Raw genomic sequence first — 18,078 nt, 5'->3', positions numbered from 1 at the left:
CATGAAAAATGTCTGTGACTTCATGAACTTTGTGGGCCATTTTGAAATGTTTTACAAAAAAATAAAAGACGAATGCTGGAAATCATCGTGAGGAAATACCACCAGAGGATAAGATCAGTCTTTGTAGAAAATATGACAATTAATTAAAATTTAAATGAACAAAGTGAGCCAGCAGGTGTCAGGAAAAGCCAATGCAGGGCCCTCCAGGAAGGGTCTCAAGACAACACAAGTTGCATTGGACCTGACGAGAGCTACATGCCCTTCTGTCATACCCCAAAGGTCACAGCACACAACTTTGCATAGACACGTGGGGGGTGTATAATGAAGGTCTGTCAACAGGTGGAGAAACAGAAAAGGGACAATGGGGAATTTAATACAGGTCTATTCAGACTCAAGGGAGTTGAGATAATGGTATGAAATTCAGTTTTAGCCCTTTAATAAAAAATGCATTTCTTGCTTGTATATACCACAGCTGTGTGATGTGGTTAGATAGATTTAACTGGGAATAATAGGAAGCCACATATATGCTTCACATCTTTGCAGATTTTCGACGTGAATGGAAGCATGCATTAAACTGTCGAACCGTGTTTCAAGTGTCATTTACAAAAAAAAAAAGTGTGATAGTGACATGGACCTTATGAAACAGGAATATTTGACCACTTTAGTGCTGATCTCTTCTTGTAACAGTTTTGTAACCTTGCATCTCCATTAAATCATTTCATCAAGCAAATCAAACGCTGTGGGCAAAAACAACATTACACGATAAAGAAGCTAAAGTTAGATTTCCTTTTATTTCACTTTTAAAAGGTTTGCATTATTTTGAGTCATGCATTAGAAAGTGCAAGGGGGAAAAGGTGAATTCCTTGCATTAGAAAACATCTAATGTCTAATGACACCAAATGTAAAAAACTTTATAAAGTCAACAGTTCTCACAGCGTCCTTCATCAAACTGCTCAAGTATAAAAAGAGATATTAAAGAATTAAGAATCTATTTGAGACGACATCAAATCTACAGAGATCAGAAACTTCTGGACTTTTTGCTTCCACACATTTTGTTTTATACACAGTGTTCTGCTTTGCCGAGCCTAGTGTAGTTTAGACATCCTTCATTTGCTCTTGATCAGAATGCAGCAGCACAAAAGTTCTATTGTAGGCTTCATACTGACATGAACACAAAAAGGTTTTTTTTTTTGTTACTGTAGGGCCCCATAATAAATACATAAATAGCATAATTTAAAAAGGCACATTATGAAATATTTAGTCAAAATGAAAATGAGAGATTCACATTCAACAGTGGTTCTTCCCATTTGCTGAGCTTGCTTGAGGTGTAGTATTGAAGCGGGAGCTGCTTTTACCAGCTTCAGCTGTCAGTTCAGCATTTTGTCGCACATACAAAGGTGTCTAAACTATCCCACACCAAACTGTTATAGAATAGGAAAGAATCCAAACTAAACACTGACTGCTTTATCAATGTCTGCATAGCTTTACCGAATAATTGTTCCAAAACTATGAAATACTAAAACTTTCATGATGGTCTGACATGCAATCATGTCTTTTTAAGTGTTTGGTTTTTTTCCCCCCAAAGTGTTATGGAAGAACTGGAATATAAGACGTCAATGTACTGGGGTTTTTTTTCTTTACAAATTCCACTGCAACATATATACACCAGAGAATCTAGTAATGGTGAATCTAAAGATAAGTGAGTCTCCTTCAAAGTTAAATATTTTACTGCTGAATAAATATTAAATATTCATTTATATTCAATAATAACAAAATACTGATCTGACAAATTTAACAGTAATGACTTATTTGTCTCCACATGTTTTGGTGATTTTGTTCAGGCTCTTTGGTAGAAGAACTGCCAAGTTAAAACCTGGGAGTGATAACCATCATTCAGCCTCATCGGTCTTCCCTTGCCTCTTGTTGCCCTCTTCACGGTAAGGGTGTGACCTTCTGTGCTTTCTTCCTTTAAGGTAGTTTTCCTCGTTTCACTGCATGCGGTCTGTCTGCAGCTGCTGTGGCTGGTACTGGCTGAAGGCCGCAGCGGCAGCAGCAGCTCCGGGGGTTGCAGCAGTGGCTAGTGGCTGCTGGACAGTGTATCCATACCCTGCTGTGGTCATGTAGCTTGTAGGTGCTGGTGAGGCAGCGTACGGATACTGCTCATACGCAGCAGCTGCGGCAGCGGCAGTGGCAGCAGCAGCCGCAGAGTACTGGGCGTAAGCTGCTCCAGTATAGTCAAGATATGGGGAAGTGGCAGCAGCAGCTGTTGCTGCTGTGGCTGCAGAAGGTTGCACATGAGGGATCACCATACTGGGTTGGACAAAGGCTTGTGGGTACACATAGTGGGCAGGGACTCTGTAGGACAAAAGAACACACAGGGTCAAAGCAGAGCCACAGCTAGTCATCTTTCCAACTCTGAAACTGAAAAAGCAGGCGCCACTAATATGTCAATCCAGTCCTCAGAACACAGCAAATCCATTCATTAAAGACTGAAAACCCTACCTAGAAACGAAAAGTTTTAGGAAGCAGCAAAACCAAAAAAAGAAACACAAGCGCAGCTTCAATTCAAAAAGCACCTGAATCTGGAACACAGTGAGGCATTAAAAGAAGATTCAGCCCAGCTCTGCACCCAAAGGTTGAACTCAAAACGGTGTTTGACAAAATGCGAGCGTATCGCACAAAAAACCCACAACATATCAGGAGAAGAAGTGGATGTTCTGTCCACATCCGGTCACAACAACAACACCACCACAAATACAGGCATGCCCACACATGTTAATAGGTCCATAAACACACAAAAATAGGGTAAAAAAAGGCATTTGGATTCTTCAAATTTGGAGCAGCTAGAGATTGCAGTAATGAATTTACAACAGAGGGTTTTTTTTTTTTTTTTAAATGGCTGATGTGCTGATTTATTGATGAGTTTTAAGTTAACTTTTTAAAATGTATTTATGTGAGTAAAAGAAAGATATGGTGTAAGAGTTGGGACGCTTCACTGGAAAGTAAAATCCCCTTACTAGACCAGAGTATATTTGGATTAATACAACCTTTGGTATCTGGGTAGGTTTAGCCCCAATTTAAACTTGTGTTGAAGTCACCTTCAGTAAATATACAGAGGAGCAGGTGTGAAACTGTTATATCTGTCCATAGACAAGCCCCCCCCCCCTCCCCCCACTTACTGGCATACACCCCCACACAAACATACACACGCCAACTTGATTGACAAGGGAGGCTGGAAGCATTCTATTTTTGCCCCCCTTGTCATCTCCAAAGGACAAGCTGATCTCCTTCACTAACACATGGCAGGGCACTCGTCAACTGTAATGGCTGCCTACGCCACTTCACTGTGTCTCTGACTTTCCAGCATTTACTACTTTATTATCAGACTGAAGGAGTCCTGGCTGTTTTGAAAAAAATTCTGCCGGCATTACAGAGAGAGCTACGGTTAAGCAACCTTTTCTTTTACTTTGGCTGCATCATGATCGCAGAAAATGTTTTAAACATAAGCACGTGAATAATTTAAAACTTGAAATTGTAGAAGCCAACCTGCTGGTAAACGCCGTTTGTGCGACAGGACATTGTTTTTCGAGAAACAGCCCCAGGGTTAAAAGGACCACAGCTGACTCTCTATTGAAAGATATGGGATGAACATTTTGTGGTCGGGGGCTAAATAAAGGTGCTTTGTAAATCACCAAGACACATGGGTAATCCCAAGCACGTAACCAAAAGACTTCATGGGCACATGTCTCGCCCCACCTGTTGTTCACAGCCCAGCAGCCTCGTCCCTGCCATACATTATTAACAGCGCTGCCGAGTGACTCCTATTTTCCATCTGAATTTGAGAGGCCGTGGAGATCACTGTAGCCGCCAGCTGCTGCCTTGGAGTGCCACTAAGATCTCTGTCTCCAAACTATAGTGCAGCAAACATTTGAGCCTTTGTTTGAAAAATGAACAATGCCTTTGTGCATTGCAAAGCTAAAGACTGAACCCAAAATTGCATATAGTTTTTTTTTGTATCACTGATATAAAAGAATTTTTAATTGTTTTTAATTCTGAAAAAGATATTCTCAGTATTGTGTACCTGAAAATTTAAGGCAAAGAGTGAAAGCAAAGGGTTAATAAAAAACCAACAACAACAACACCAACAACAACACAGCATCATGGGTAAGGAGACTGAAAAGGAACTCCAGCATGCAAGCCAGTGTTTGTTTTGTTGCAGGGGACCAAGTTTGAAATCAACAAACTGAGTGATCATCAGCCCCCTTTTGACAACAAAACCTCAACAATCAACGATGTTAACTCGAAACTGGAGTGAATAGAAACATAAACCACAGGCTAAAGCACAAATCAATCATTAAAAGTGTAAAAGAATCAACACTCCATTACAGAGTTACAGCTCCCTGTTTTAAAAAAAACCCCCAAAACCCTCACAAAATCTGCACAAAAAAAAACGTCTTTAAACCCCCACTGCAAGTGGAAATAAGCACACAGTTAAGCTGAACACCACATCATACTGAAAACAAGGCACACACAACTCTATGTACTATCCAAAACTGAAAAAAAAAGAAAAATACTTCCATGCATCTAGTCACCATTTGAGTTTGTTTGTGTATGTCAGAGATTACAGGTAACACTTTAGTGCTCTGCCCAATGCAGACTCAGCTATTCCTCAAATCATCATGTCCCCTCATCAGCTATTTTAACCGTTACCGAGCCTGTCAGATCAGAGAGAGATAGACAACATCAAGTCAAGTCCTGCAGTGGCTTATGTTCACTTCCTTCACAGTCAATGCCAAGCAGAGAGGCACACATCAACACTCACATGTCCTTATTCAGGATTTAACAGGTGGGAGGCATTGGTAAATGTCAAGTTTACAACAATTATCAGATCACATCAGGACATTACAGTGACAAAACTTTTTTTTGTTTTCACAATATTTAAACAGATTTTTGAGAGAGAAAGTGGATGTCTGCAGCTTCACATACCCATAAGGTCTTTGGATGAATGCAGGATGGATCTGAGGCACACCAAATGCAAATCCTGCAACGAAAACAGACATTTAGACCAATGAGATGTGGTTTAAGTGTAAACTCTTTTCTAATGTTACGGGGGAGGATGTTGAAGACATCATTAGTTGTTGTGTCATCTCAGTTTGGATTAAAGCCATCAGTTCAGTCCCTCACCTGGCTGGATGACCCTTGGTTTAGCCCCCAGGTAGGCAAGGTTTACATTAGCTTTCCTGCCGTCTATTATGGGGTTGGGGTCCTTGCATGCTCTGTCAGCAGAGGCCCGGTCTGCCATGGTCACCTGGAAATCAAGGGAAAAAAAACATTTCATATTAAGCTAAAGAAGATGTCATACTCTACAGCTTAGTCAACGTGCCCAGGTGGAACCCACAAATATAGGTCACACGTTTTTCAGGCCCATGGAAGATCATTTTAAGGCAACTCCACTGGTTCAGAGTCTTGTTCCTCAAATTTCTTCAACAGCTGACCCAATTCAAACAGAGCAGGAAACAGTCACACCGACCCTTCTTTTAGATGCCCACCAGATCACCTTGGCCATATCCCCCCCGACTGTGCACGTGCTCAGGGAAACTTTAAAATGGCAACTGAAAACACACCCGGGGCTACTAGCCTACTTACAAATCCATAACCTCTGGATTTCCCCGTCTGCCGGTCTGTGATGACAACAGCCTCCTCGATGTCTCCAAACACCTCGAAGTATTTCCTCAGACTGGAGTCAGTCGTGTGATAAGGAAGACCTCCCACAAAGATCTTTGTGAACGTGGTGTCTTTCTGCGCCGAGTGCATCATTTGTGGAGATGTGTGAAAAGTTATTTGATGAAAGTTGTTAAGACGAGATGAAGTCAGGAAGCGCGTTCAGATCAGTTGTTAGAAAGAGAGAGAGAGAGAGAGAGCGCGTGGACGCACAGCCCCCCTGTGATGTGACTGCAGGAGGAGGAGGAGGAGGAGGTGTAAGGACACCTGTTAGTTTGTTGCGGGAGACTTCCCAGTTGCCACCAGTGTGACACAGATACTTAACTCCACCCAGATCCAGACGACCACACTGTGCTCGGGCTCCCTACTACTGTCGCACAGCTGCTAAAACAGAGACGGGGACAGAGTGAGTGTGGGGAAGGTCTCGTGTGACCCCAGCACAGTAAATGACAGTCACAGGTTGCTGAGCTAAGTCTGAGAAGAAATAAATATCAAGTTATTTGTTCTCAGTGTGTAGATACAACTGTTTTTAAACAAATACTACCCCACAGTGAGATCTCAAACTTTACATGCTGTTTGTCTTTTCCCCAATTTTTTTTTTTTGCTGACTCAGCCCCACACTGCAATCAAGGTAGTATAGGCCTATATATTTTGTTTCTAAGTAGTGTCAAGTCATTACTTGTTTTATGTCCTTAATATTAGTGAAGTGTTTAAAATGTAAGAATTTGTTAGATTTCTGATCTATAGCTTTGAGTATTTTCCTAGACTTTGTTTGAAGTAGTCGCTGTATTATGAATAAAACTATGCATTTTATAATTAAGCGCACGTTTTGAACACATCCAATTCTACCCCATGGGGGACATTAAAGTTAAGTTCACTGTAATAAAAATGAGACACCTGGCAGCAACAGCCTCCTTATTATTATTATTATTATTAACTTTATTTGTAAAGGGACCATGTACAATATTAAACATAAATGTTGCCATTTGATGTATTGCACCAGAGTTAGCGCAGAGCTAGTTTACATCTGCAGTCCCAAACATCATCCTGGAAGGACCATGCAGTTTACTAACATTAAAACAACAGTCATTGGCAGAAACTAATAGTGAACATAAGTAGTAGTGTTGGTAAAGACTCCAACATTGAGACATGTATGATTAGCCAACAGATGCCTGCTTCATCTTAAGAGCACATCATGTTGACATGTTTGTGTTGCTTTCTGTCCTCAGACCATATGGCTATAAATCTGACAGTGACTGGAGACATCACTGTAGACATCTGATCCAAAACACAAAGTACAGAATACTAATCCACTGCTATGTTGTTGTGTAATGCTTGGCTAAAGTGAAACAACCTAAGATGACCTCTAAAACTTTTTGTACAACAGAATCCACAATAGATTAATTTAATGAATATGGAAATGTATATTTTAGCAACATTTAAACCTACTGCACTCTCTATCTTGTTTCCTTAGATATGTTCTAATTTTAAAGTTACATTGGCAGTGAAGGGTATTTTCTATTTATGGAGATAGTCACTGAGACTTTTTGTACAAGGGTAAATTGTTTTTCTTAGAAGTTGCTGTCGAAGAGATTTTTCTAGGCTCCTTCTAAAAGCAGAAAAAAACAAAAACTGAACTTTCTGCTGTACTAAAATATAATCCTTTACTCGTGAAACATCACAAAATATACAAAAAGTTCACCTTGAGCAAGCCAAATGAAGAGTCAACACACCACTCTGATTGTAAATGTTCTATTCTAGAACATTTTGTACCAAGTCAAACAGATTGAGATACATTATAAATACAATGCTGTACATTATAATAGTGTAAATACTATGTTCAAATACATTTTTATTTACAGCTCCTTATGAGGGAGAGCAGCTTTGTTCTCTTCTTTAAAGTAAGGTCTTGGGTTGGTTTCATTTACTAGACTTGGATAGTTCGAGTCAGTTCCACAGTTCATCATTTCCATTCAAACACAAGTTCAACTCTTCTTTACCGCTAAACTACTTGTGTCTTTCGTCACCTGATACATCCATCACGCATTCATCCCATCCTCCATGAGAGAAAAAAAAAATGCATTATTGAGTACCTTGTAACTTGTAGTGTTATATGTCAGTCCATTCAAATGTATATTGCAGATGGACAATCAGGTAAAAAGGTGGTCAAATATTCAGTCTGTATGGCATTTTGAATGCCCCTAGACATGATGATATCCATACACAGGTTTAAGGTCCATAGTTTAAAACTCAGTGAACTTGTCTAAGTATTCAATGAGTTTCTTAGGGTTTATCTTCCTGCCTTTGTAAAATAAAAACAAATTACATTTTTTTTATAAAAAAGGAAATGAAGGCATCAGTACATCCCAGCCTTGAACTTGCTCCTCAGGTTAAAGTGATGATAAATGGTTTCTCAGTCACTTCAGTTGGAAAACACATCAGTTCAAAATGGAAGACAGTCAGCGAACCCTCGAGAAAAAGAAAATAAACAAAAAACCTTTCCAGTGCAAGCGTTCAAACAGCAAACAGTCTCATGCTGGATGGGGATTATTTCTTCCACAGTGTTACAGTACTTCAACAGGATAATAAAACATCAGAACTGCAGTCAGACGCTGAGATCAGGCTTCTGCAGTTTGTCCTCTGTTCAGGGTATGTGACATTACTCCAAGAGATATGGCACTAAGCTTGACTTTTACACAGATATATATATATATATATATATATAATATATTTATCTCCACGTAAGTACATTAGAAAAATAACATTACTTATAACAGCAGAAATGGAACCGTAGTTCTTTGGTTACCCCTGACGTATCATATTGATGTAAATATCAATGATTTTATTAACAGTAGTACATTCTTATTCTTCATTTCTCAGACTTCTCCATCATGAGCCTCAGGGGAGGATGTATTCTCTTACAAAAATATTACATTTAACGCTCAGAAACCAATGTAAGAAAAGGTATGAGGGTAATATTTTCATATGGACTCCTGGTTAAAAGTTCTCTATCAAAAATATCACCATGTAAAAAACCCAGATATGTGCATAGTGAATTTTCAGTGGACAGTAGATTGGATATACCTTCATCAATGCACAGGTCAGAAATGCTTTATGACCTAGAGATATAAGCTCGGAGGCTTGAGTGGTCAAAGAGATCGAAAGAGGGGTTTTAGGCACCAGGTCTGAGGACCCCACCCTCATGGTCCCTGCCATTCATCAGGAAGCCGGTCCATCTCTGGTGTCCTATCTGATCAGAGTCTGAGGCTCTGTGTCCATGTTGGGGGGTCCCCTGGTGAGGCGAGAGGGCTTCACAAACACGCCGTGGCCCGGAGGACAGCGGAAGTAGACTCTGCCCTGTACGGTCCCGTTGTGCTTACCTACAAAAAATAATTCAGTGTCACAACAGAGCGTTTGATGACATGCAACTTTCCACGCAAAACATTCGAGCCTGAGCTACTTGGCTTTTAAAAGGCTGATGTGAACAAAGCTCTGATGACTTGTGTTTTTAATCATTTGATTTCTGTGCCCAATAACACACTTCCTACAACTACTTGTCAACGCGCTGTGGTGGACGAATGAAGTGATGTCACATTATCTCAGATCTGTCTCAGTCAATGTCAGGCTATAACATCCCTGTATCTGTCACACACCACTTACATAAAGACGTTTTTCAGCGAAACCTATCCAGAGACTCACCCACTGCCATGTCCAGCTTCACACCAATCCAGATCCCCTTCGCAAACTCCACTCCTCCGACGTAGTGGACCGTTCCTCTCCTCTTCCCCACCCACACCTGCTCGCCAGGGGCCATCCAGTCAGGAAGCTGAGCCACAGGGGTGCTCTCGTCTCCGCTGGAATCGCCCGAGGGCTCGGCGCTGCTGGGGTTGGGGCTGGGACAGGGACTCCCGTGGGGCAGATCTCCCTGAGCTGGCTCCTGGATTGGAGGTTCCCCTCCTGCTCGAGGAGCTGGAGAAGGAGCTGGGAGTTTGTCAGGCACAGATGGCGGGGTAGTGTTTATAATATTTGGACATTTGAATACAGAAGTGGAAGTGTTTTCAGGATCAGATGTATCTATAATTACAGAGATATCAGACGGTGTTTGATTGCTTGTATCACACGTTTTTAAATGATGTGGTTCTTTTCGCTGGTTTGTAGAGAACTCCAATCCTTCCTGTTCCCATCCTTCAGTAAAACACGCTAATTCTTCGTCTTCAGCTCCTTTAAAGTCAGTGAACTCCTGACTGGCACTGAGGACAAATTTATGAGGCAGAGGATGTGTTTCCTGCTTGTCTGTGCAGTTAAGGATTCTGACAGGAGAGGAGGCAGGTTGACTGAGCAGATCGGGAGCCCCGCCTGCAGAGAGAGGGAGCTGCTGGATGTCAGTCCCTGCAGTAACACTTTTGGTTTGGGTGCAGCCTCTTCCGGCATGGCTGCCAGCGGGCTCCTGGGCGTCTCTGGAGGTGCAGCTGAGGTGGTCGGAGCTCTCGCTGGCACTGAATGGCATGTCAGACAGAGTGGCGTTGGAGGCACTGTGTGAAAAGTAGCCACTGGTGCAGCTGCTGGTCGTGGGGCTTCGAGGCACCTCCCTTTCTCCACCCACACCTCCAGCCCGGCTTCCCTTCGAGTCAAAGCGGGAGGCCAGGAAGCCATCCTGGCCCTCCAGAGTGGCGTTGTAAATCTCGAAGTTCGCAAAGTCTTCTGGGATGTAAGGCTTGAAGCTGCTGTGGTCCTGAGCGCCCCGATCGAAACTCAGCATCATGTCGACAGTTGTTTCCTCGTCCTCAGAGTCCTGCTGACGGAAACAACGGAAGTAGGACAGAAAGATATCCCACCACACAAGAAGTTAGCTGAAGCCTGTAAGAAGCATCTAAACAGAGACTTTATTGAAAGGGAAGTCAATGAAAAAAATGACATACAGTAAAGTGATAATGGAGCATGTGTATGAATGATGAGTCTGCTGCACTATTACTGTTGTTTTTACCTACTTCTGTAACTTTTGAAGCAAGTCATAGTAGTGTGTATAAGCACCCAAATGTGTGAGTCTGCCATCAACTTACAACAGAGTGTGAGTGTGTGTGTGTGTGTGTGTGTGTGTGTGTGTGTGTTTAAAACTCTCAACTTTCCCCTCAGAGGCGAGTGTGCTGGCGTGTGGAGCACTTACAGCAGTGTGTGGCAGTGTGTGGCTGAGCTGTCTGCTGGTGGGAGTGGAGGTGAGGGTGGAGGTGGAGGTGGGAGGCGTGCAGTGGCCCTCGCTGCCTGCCCTGGGCCGGTGCCAGGAGCAGGGAGGGGGGAGCAGTGCAGTGCTGTCCACACATGAGCGCATGCTCTGTGGATGGGTCAGAACAACAGCAAACACTTCACACACACGCACACACACAACATGCTTGGAGCTGGGCAGGCCAGTTACACAGTCAGCGCCATGCAGGTAAATATTTCACAGAGACAGTGCTTGAAGTGTCTCAACAGTGAGTAACTGAACTGGTCCTTGTACCAACACTGGTGAACATCAGGTTCTTAAGATTTCCCAAGCCTTACATTAAAGTGTTTAAACTGATACTATCACCAATAAGAGAGGGATAACGTCTCAGATGATGGATATTATGTTTGATATTGTACATTAGTATGCTGATGAGTTATCTATCTATCTATCTATCTATCTATCTATCTATCTATCTATCTATCTATCTATCTATCTATCTATCTATCTATCTATCTATCTATCTATCTATCTATCTATCTATCCTGTCTCTCTCCTAACATTACAAATTAATTAATTCTAACCCCAAATTAAATATTCTCCATCAACTATGGAGAAAGAGCCCACTTCTCTAGTAAAACTATGACATGACATTTTTTAAAAACCCTATTTGTGTTTTTCTCCGCATTAAATCATTTTCATATCAGAACACATAATTAACTGTGCTATGTCTGAGGTGAACCAAAGAAATATCTTTCTACAGATGAATATTAATCATCCTACAAAAGACCCGTTTTAATCAGGCTGTAGTTCAGTCCTACTCTTTCGGCCTTTACTTGCATCTTACTGAACCATTTTACTGTTCGGACTGTCTTTTTAAGTTCTCAAACTCTCTGAACACTTCAAGCACTAGTAAAAAAAATATGCAAGGTTAGCTTAAATGGTTGTAACAGCCATGATTAATCACAAATATCCACTTAAAACACGAGACTTTCATCCATAGCTCTGTCTGGTTTAGTGTTATGGTTATCCACAGCTGAAGTCACGCTCCTGTGAGTCATGCTCGTTCACTGAAAACACAGTGACTTCATGTTTTTGTCAGCCAAACAACTGCAAAGTCATTTTTTACAAAAAAAAATGTAATGGAGATGCAATTGGATGAAAAAAGTTTTTTTGAAGGATGACTGACAAAATGAGTTGATGTATTCACACAAAGGCAAACCCCCCCCCCCCCCCCCAAAAAAAAAAAAAACCCCTCCCTGAACGTCTCCCTGCTTACCTCTTGTCCGAGCAGGGGCCGAGCCTCCAGGGCTTTCTTGGCCTTGTTCTCCTCTTTGACGGGCAGCAGAGATTTAAGGAACTTGGGTGGCTGAGGAGAGAGGACTTTAAAGGGGCTGGAGTTGAAAAACGTAGGGTTCTCTGGAATCAAACCTGTGCAGGAACATTCAACAATAACTTAGCTATCTCACATATTCAAAACAGACTGTTTCTAACGCCAAATAACCGAAGGACACGGACTGACTACCTGGATTCTCTTTGCTTTTTACGGGTGTATTACAAAGTGAACCTTCGGAGGGATTGCAGTTGATGCTGTCTCCGTGATCACAGTGGTCCTAGACAACAACATGCAGGTTAGATTAGAATGGAAAAAAAACAAAACTTTAAAATGTGACTTTCATTATCGAGGGAGCAATTATGACAAGCAGACGTGTTCTTATTTATTTGACTACGCACCTTACACTCTTCATCCTCACAACCAGTCAGGTCTGTTTTACTACATGAAGACTGGAAAGGAAGAGAAATCTTTAAATCGGAGTCATAAATAGTATTCAAACAGTGACTGACACGCTCTATGTTTCAGATGGCAGTGCAGGGAGTGATGTTTTCATTACATTCTGTACATTTGGTGTGCTGATGCTCCTTCTTAGGTGTCTCCCTTTGGCAGTGAGCGCTTCCTTGACTGTCACAGCCTTCAGTGGAGGGAAAAGTTGCAAAGTTGACCACTGACAGATAAATTAACATCCATCATACTCTTTATAGAGAAAAAATGTTCATAGTGTTTGTGTAACATTACGTCGTACCTGCCGGAGCTTCTCCAGGCTGAGGATGTTCTCCACTTCCAGGACTCCCCGTGTGTATTTCTCGATGTATGTTTCTCCATCCTGAGTCTCCTCGCTGTCCCCGCGAGCAGCCATGAGGGCCAAGGTTTCCCTTTCCTCTGACTCCTCTGAGGCCTGCGGCGCAAAGAAGGAGTTGAAGTTAAAAAAAACCCACAGGCCTTGGCGTATCGAATCACGAAAGTCGTCCTTGTACCTTTGGTATGTTGGAAACGATCTCATAGGTAACGCCGCAGGAATAAAGAGAGTTCTTTATGGACATTCTCCGCTTGAGACTCTGAGTGAAGCTCTGTTGGAAACAATTTCAAATAACATCAATCATTAAAACCAAAGCCGTTACTATAAAGGCTCGCTGTGTCGGGTGAAATGTACTTGTTTGTTGTAGATGTTGACAGCGATCCTCTTGCGGAGCACCAGCTCCATGGAGGCCGGGTGGCTGAGCTGCACCGTGGCTTTGATGATCAGATAAATGCGTTCATTAGGAGACGTGATACGGTTGAGGTGCACAGAATCGTGGATGGACGAGTCCCAGGAGCACACGGCAGACACCTGATGAACAAGAAGAGGAGGGATTCATGTTTGCAGATCACAATCCTCTACAGATCTCGTGTGGATTAAAGTGTAGGTGGGCCGTATTTGTGGGTTTTTGTAAGCTGCATAAACTCATGTCCTAACACGCCAGCAGAGTTGAGTACAACAAAGAGGGTTAGCGATTACTGTACGGTTAGCGCATGAACAGAAACATTAAGATGATAAAATGTTTTTTATGGTTGCTCCAATGCATGACGCGACATTAAGAGCGTGTAATGCTCCAATTCCACACATAATTATCGGAAAGAAATGTGGCCCTGGTCTGTGTGCAATTATTGGAGAGAAGAGAACTTACAGCAGCAGATAATGTAGTAAACAACAGCTACATTCAATAAAGAGCCCTCGAGGAAGCGCACACGGAAAGACATGATGAGAAGGTTTATAAAGAGAACACCTGGTGGAGAAAACTCAGCACCTGAACGCTTCACTCTCACTCTGCTTTTTAAGCCTGAGGTCATGTGATCAGATGAATGGAAATATGTAAAGTCATCGAGATGTTAAGAAATTATTCTAAATAATTACACACCTTGTTAATCACATCTATCAATAATGTTGGAAGCATTGCCTGCTGGGTAAATTAATTGCACGACACTATTTCTAGATACTGTAGTTTTTTTCTATCTTCTGCATTTTTATGCGCCTCCTTTCTCGAGTAGTACAGTTTGTGTCTATTGCGTCGACTGCATCATGCCCACATCATCGGCTGTGTGTTTTACAAAGCTGTCTCGCGGTTCAGTATTGACAGCATGCCAGTCCTGTGTGGAGGAGGCTGATAACGACAAGCACAGATAATACAAAAGAACGTGGCTCTGAACGACGCTGGAAATCTGTCCACGCTTTTAAAAATGGCTCAGGGGGGAGATTTCAAAGTGGCATTTAGAGTTTGGATGTACCACAGCACATCTGTGTATGTCAGCTTCCTTGTGTGTTTATACTTGTCTTCAGTGCGTGTTAGGACCCTCCACACATCATGTGCAGGGGGAGGACAGATATAGATAAGATGAAAAAAAAGTCTTTCTATCATGGGTTTTTATCATATGAGCACATTTGCTGGGTCCAGTTGTATAATCTGTGATGGCATCGGAGTGAGATTAATCTATGTTATTTGCTTAATTCATTTTTTTCTTTGATTAATGAATGGATATCAACATTCTTTTGACAGCCTGATTAATATGACTTCACAGTCATGTGTCACAGAGTTCCTTTTATGGCCACAGGAGGGCGATAAAGACACAACCAAGGCTCACCTCCTCGTCACTGTGTCTGATGATGGGCAGATAGAAGAACTGGCTTCCATGCTCTTTGGGCAGGATGGAGTTAACACCTGCAGCATGTGGGCCGGTCAGCTGCTCAACGACTGTCAGATTATCGGCTGGAGACATAAAAACACAGTTTAACGTTTGTGCAGAGGAAGATGTGAAATATCAGTTTAGTTTCTGCCTTACCATTTAAATCCAGGAAGAGTACAGGGATGTGAGCTTCCATTCCTGCAGGTGGGGTCCTGCACGGAATAAGATGGTAACGGTTGACAAAGCTGATAAAAGAATCGAGTCATGTGTTTTGAAACGCGAGTGTTTTTCTTTACCAGTCTGCAGGCGCTCCGGGGATGCAACTGCCAGGTGCAGGAACCAGCACTGCGTTTCTCTCCTCCGTGAGGCCGACCCATTGCTCCACCAGCCGAGCCTCACGCTCAATGTCCTCCTCTGACTTCTCTGGATACAAAAAAAAACAACAACAACAACAACAAAGAGGTTTACAACAAGGCAGGAACAAAGGATTAAAGATACAGTCAACATGTCCTTCAACATCTGACACAGAGTCAAGGGACTCACCGTGTTTGTTGATGATTTTCTTGATTTGTTCATCGAGATACTCGCGACGTTTGATGAGTGCCTCCGACCAGCGCTCTCGAACACAGTTCAGATCTTCCTCCTGGAAACCAGAAACATACCGAAATCCTCGTCAGCCGGCTCAATAAGGACACAAATCAGGTGCAAGTCACAGTGAAGAGTTTGCAGGGCAAAGTGGGGGTGCACAGGGCTGATTTATCTGAGGGAGAACCCTGAAGGGCTTTAACACACCAACCTTTAAAAAATTAGCTAAACCAAGATAAAGCTTATATTTTTTATTCATTCCTAATCCCAATGGGTGAAAAATAAAAGCCTTTAGGCTGTGTTTTGGCTGATAAATAGATTATGATCCTATTCCCAAAAACACACCCCTTTGCAGAGATCACTCACATACAGCACACTCACACTATTGCACGTACAAACATGTTCTCACATGCAGCCACAACAACCCAGAGTCCTACCTGGACACACAGCAGATCCCGCTTTGACGGAACCACAGAACAACTAGATAATGCATTTGATTTCAGCACTCATTCATCATGCAGAGTACTGTCAATCATGCAGCCATGCAACGCCAATGTGATTACATGAGGTGTATTATTCCTGCAGCTCTTCAGCAGTGACAAGCACAGTAGCATTAGTGTGTTCAAGCAAGAGAGCGCAGGATAAGATCTCTGGCAGAGCAGACTGGAAGCTCAGCTGTGGGTACCGCTGTACGTTTCACAGACGTCTGCCAGAGACCGCTTGGTGTGATTGATAATAACGGCAACAGACATCATCCACATGTCACAGCTGTTTATTAAGGCACTTGTTTAGTCGGTGGAGACACAGCCCTTTGCCTGCGGCCTCACACGCCCTCAGCACATGATCATTTGTCTTCCTTCATGCTGCAGAATGAACTAGAGAGGGGAGCAGCATCAAGAGGAGACTGTGAGGGTACCTGATAACTATCCACATCTTCTTCCACCTCTCTCTGGCAGGAGAGAACACACTTAGTCAAATGAGGGGAACAGGAAAAAAAAAAGGGGGACTCCCGACCGGACAGACTCCCAGCAGCTTTACAGTACCTCAATATGCATCTGCTTTTTGAGAAGTACACGTCTTTAATAAAACGAGCCCAGGGAGTTGCTCTTTTAATAATTCAAGTTGTGTAAAACAAAACAGAAATGGATTTCGTGACTACTTAGAGTTGATCAAATCATTGCCTCCTTTCTCAATTAGGTCAAATCAGAGCATGAACAAACAAAGCGAGTGCTAATGAGTTTGGGCATTCCTTGGTCTTCTTTAGAATCCGTGCCAGCTATCCAGATGAACCAATCGTGGCACGAAATCAGGGATGGACTAAACACACTTTGGCTGAATCAGCATAATACTGTACTGTTCGTCCAACAGTTCAAAAGTAACATCAGCTCTGTACAAATCATAATCCTATTTTTGATGACACAATAGTGTAAGGAGCGTGTGAATATGTGCAGACAATAGTTTGGGTGTTTGACAGACCTGGTAGCTGTCCAGAGGTCTCTGTAGTTTGGTGGAGCGAGCAGACACACAGCCGATAGAGACGGACAGCATGGCCTCCACCAGCAGAGGCAGCGTGCCTGAGTTTTGGACCGGCTTCACACACACCTGCAGCCTCCTGGAGTGACCCTGCACGGATAAATCCCCACAATACAGCTCTCTAACTACCACAGGCACAAGGCTGCTAATAGTGACATAATTCCAAATGATCCTCTTAAATGTGAGTTGGGCAGCCAGTCTGACCAAAAGGGAAAGTGTGCTAATAGTTTTTTTTTTCCTCTGACCTGTCGGAGTTGGAAGACTCCACCTGTGTTGATGTCTTTTCCAGGATGCAGCTCCACAGACGAGTACTCCCCCTGCTCATTCAGCTCCTGGATGGAAGTCCACAGCTCGATCCTGCGAGACACCTCGTTCCACCTTGAACACACAACAGCCATGGACAGTCAGGTGTGAAATGTCAGTGTGTGTGTGTATGTGTGTGTGTGTGTGTGTGTGTGTGTGTGAACTTGGAATAAAATTTACCGGTCTCTGAGAGTCTGGGTCTTTGCCTCCAGTGCATCCAACTCCCAGGGTGAGCGTTTGTTCCCAGCGCAGCGGTGACCCCACACCTCTATGGCCAACGCCCCATCTGATATGAACTCCAAGAACTCATCCGACACATTCACGACATAGTCCTGGAAAAATAAGAAGAAAGAAATTGGGATTAAGCTGAAAAAGACTACGCTGAAAACTTGTTTTGGTAACAGGGATTAAAAAAAAACAAAAAAACAACAACGATGAATTACAGATCTTGCTTTCACCTTGCAGTGATCAAATTGGACAGTAAACTGGGCATCTGGGCTTCGAGGGGACGGTCTATCTGGGCTGACCATAGGGGGAGCCACAGTGGGCTCACCATGCTCCCAGAAGGTGTACTGACAGAAAACAAAGTTGGACAGGTTGAGCGGCAGACCTGTGGCCTCCCTGATCCGAACCTGCAGCAAAGAGAGAGGATGGAGCTGAGTCACTTCACCTTGATCTGCATCAGTTTGTTGTCGAGCAATATCTGTCAAAATGTCTCTGTTGAAATCCAACAACAAAG

At 42.8% G+C, this 18,078-nt stretch overlaps 2 protein-coding genes across 8 annotated transcripts in view; both read right to left on the bottom strand.

The window, feature by feature from the left end:
* Window positions 1-772: 772 nt before the first annotated feature.
* On the bottom strand, window positions 773-6,074 carry rbm24b (RNA binding motif protein 24b). 2 transcript variants are annotated; one of them, XM_079344899.1, is made up of 4 exons: window positions 5,647-6,074; window positions 5,185-5,308; window positions 4,987-5,041; window positions 773-2,355 (listed from the first exon to the last, which is right to left on the bottom strand). In XM_079344899.1, exons 1-4 carry the CDS (start codon window positions 5,815-5,817, stop codon window positions 1,989-1,991), a joined length of 717 nt encoding a protein of 238 aa, XP_079201025.1. In that variant the 5' UTR covers window positions 5,818-6,074; the 3' UTR covers window positions 773-1,988. The 2 variants fall into 2 exon arrangements, with proteins under 2 accessions (XP_079201025.1, XP_079201026.1); XM_079344900.1 differs by lacking the exon at window positions 5,647-6,074 and adding an exon at window positions 5,399-5,610.
* A 1,292-nt stretch (window positions 6,075-7,366) lies between these two features.
* kif13a (kinesin family member 13A) overlaps window positions 7,367-18,078 on the bottom strand; it is a 35,364-nt gene continuing 24,652 nt past the window's right edge. Inside the window, exons 22-40 of one of the 6 annotated variants that reach the window (XM_079344892.1) lie at window positions 17,798-17,971; window positions 17,520-17,671; window positions 17,282-17,414; window positions 16,980-17,126; window positions 16,420-16,452; window positions 15,462-15,561; window positions 15,215-15,341; window positions 15,075-15,130; window positions 14,877-15,001; window positions 13,411-13,587; window positions 13,235-13,327; window positions 13,003-13,155; window positions 12,823-12,891; window positions 12,656-12,706; window positions 12,447-12,534; window positions 12,201-12,352; window positions 10,886-11,050; window positions 9,421-10,516; window positions 7,367-9,101 (exon numbers count right to left, since the gene is read on the bottom strand). In XM_079344892.1, coding sequence (XP_079201018.1) covers window positions 8,968-9,101; window positions 9,421-10,516; window positions 10,886-11,050; window positions 12,201-12,352; window positions 12,447-12,534; window positions 12,656-12,706; window positions 12,823-12,891; window positions 13,003-13,155; window positions 13,235-13,327; window positions 13,411-13,587; window positions 14,877-15,001; window positions 15,075-15,130; window positions 15,215-15,341; window positions 15,462-15,561; window positions 16,420-16,452; window positions 16,980-17,126; window positions 17,282-17,414; window positions 17,520-17,671; window positions 17,798-17,971 — 3,225 coding nt within the window. In that variant the 3' untranslated portion in view covers window positions 7,367-8,967. Of the gene's footprint in view, window positions 9,102-9,420; window positions 10,517-10,885; window positions 11,051-12,200; window positions 12,353-12,446; window positions 12,535-12,655; window positions 12,707-12,813; window positions 12,892-13,002; window positions 13,156-13,234; window positions 13,328-13,410; window positions 13,588-14,876; window positions 15,002-15,074; window positions 15,131-15,214; window positions 15,342-15,461; window positions 15,562-16,419; window positions 16,453-16,979; window positions 17,127-17,281; window positions 17,415-17,519; window positions 17,672-17,797; window positions 17,972-18,078 lie in introns of all 6 variants that reach the window. The other 5 variants (XM_079344890.1, XM_079344891.1, XM_079344894.1 and 2 more) reach the window with 5 other exon arrangements.

This window comes from Symphodus melops, assembly GCF_947650265.1.
Source record: "Symphodus melops genome assembly, chromosome: 5".
Taxonomy (NCBI): Eukaryota; Metazoa; Chordata; class Actinopteri; order Labriformes; family Labridae; genus Symphodus; species Symphodus melops.
This window is presented reverse-complemented; position numbering and strand designations above follow the sequence as displayed.

What these genes read in the sequence shown, in the direction of transcription:
- rbm24b (XM_079344899.1), bottom strand. Translation starts at nt 5,817, where the DNA reads ATGATGCACTCGGCGCAGAAAGACACCACGTTCACAAAGATCTTTGTG. An exon ending in ACCAAGGGTCATCCAGCCAG is followed by an intron (nt 5,042 to 5,184) that starts GTGAGGGACTGA and finishes TTTTCGTTGCAG; the next exon opens with GATTTGCATTTGGTGTGCCT. An exon ending in TTCATCCAAAGACCTTATGG is followed by an intron (nt 2,356 to 4,986) that starts GTATGTGAAGCT and finishes TTTGTCCTACAG; the next exon opens with AGTCCCTGCCCACTATGTGT.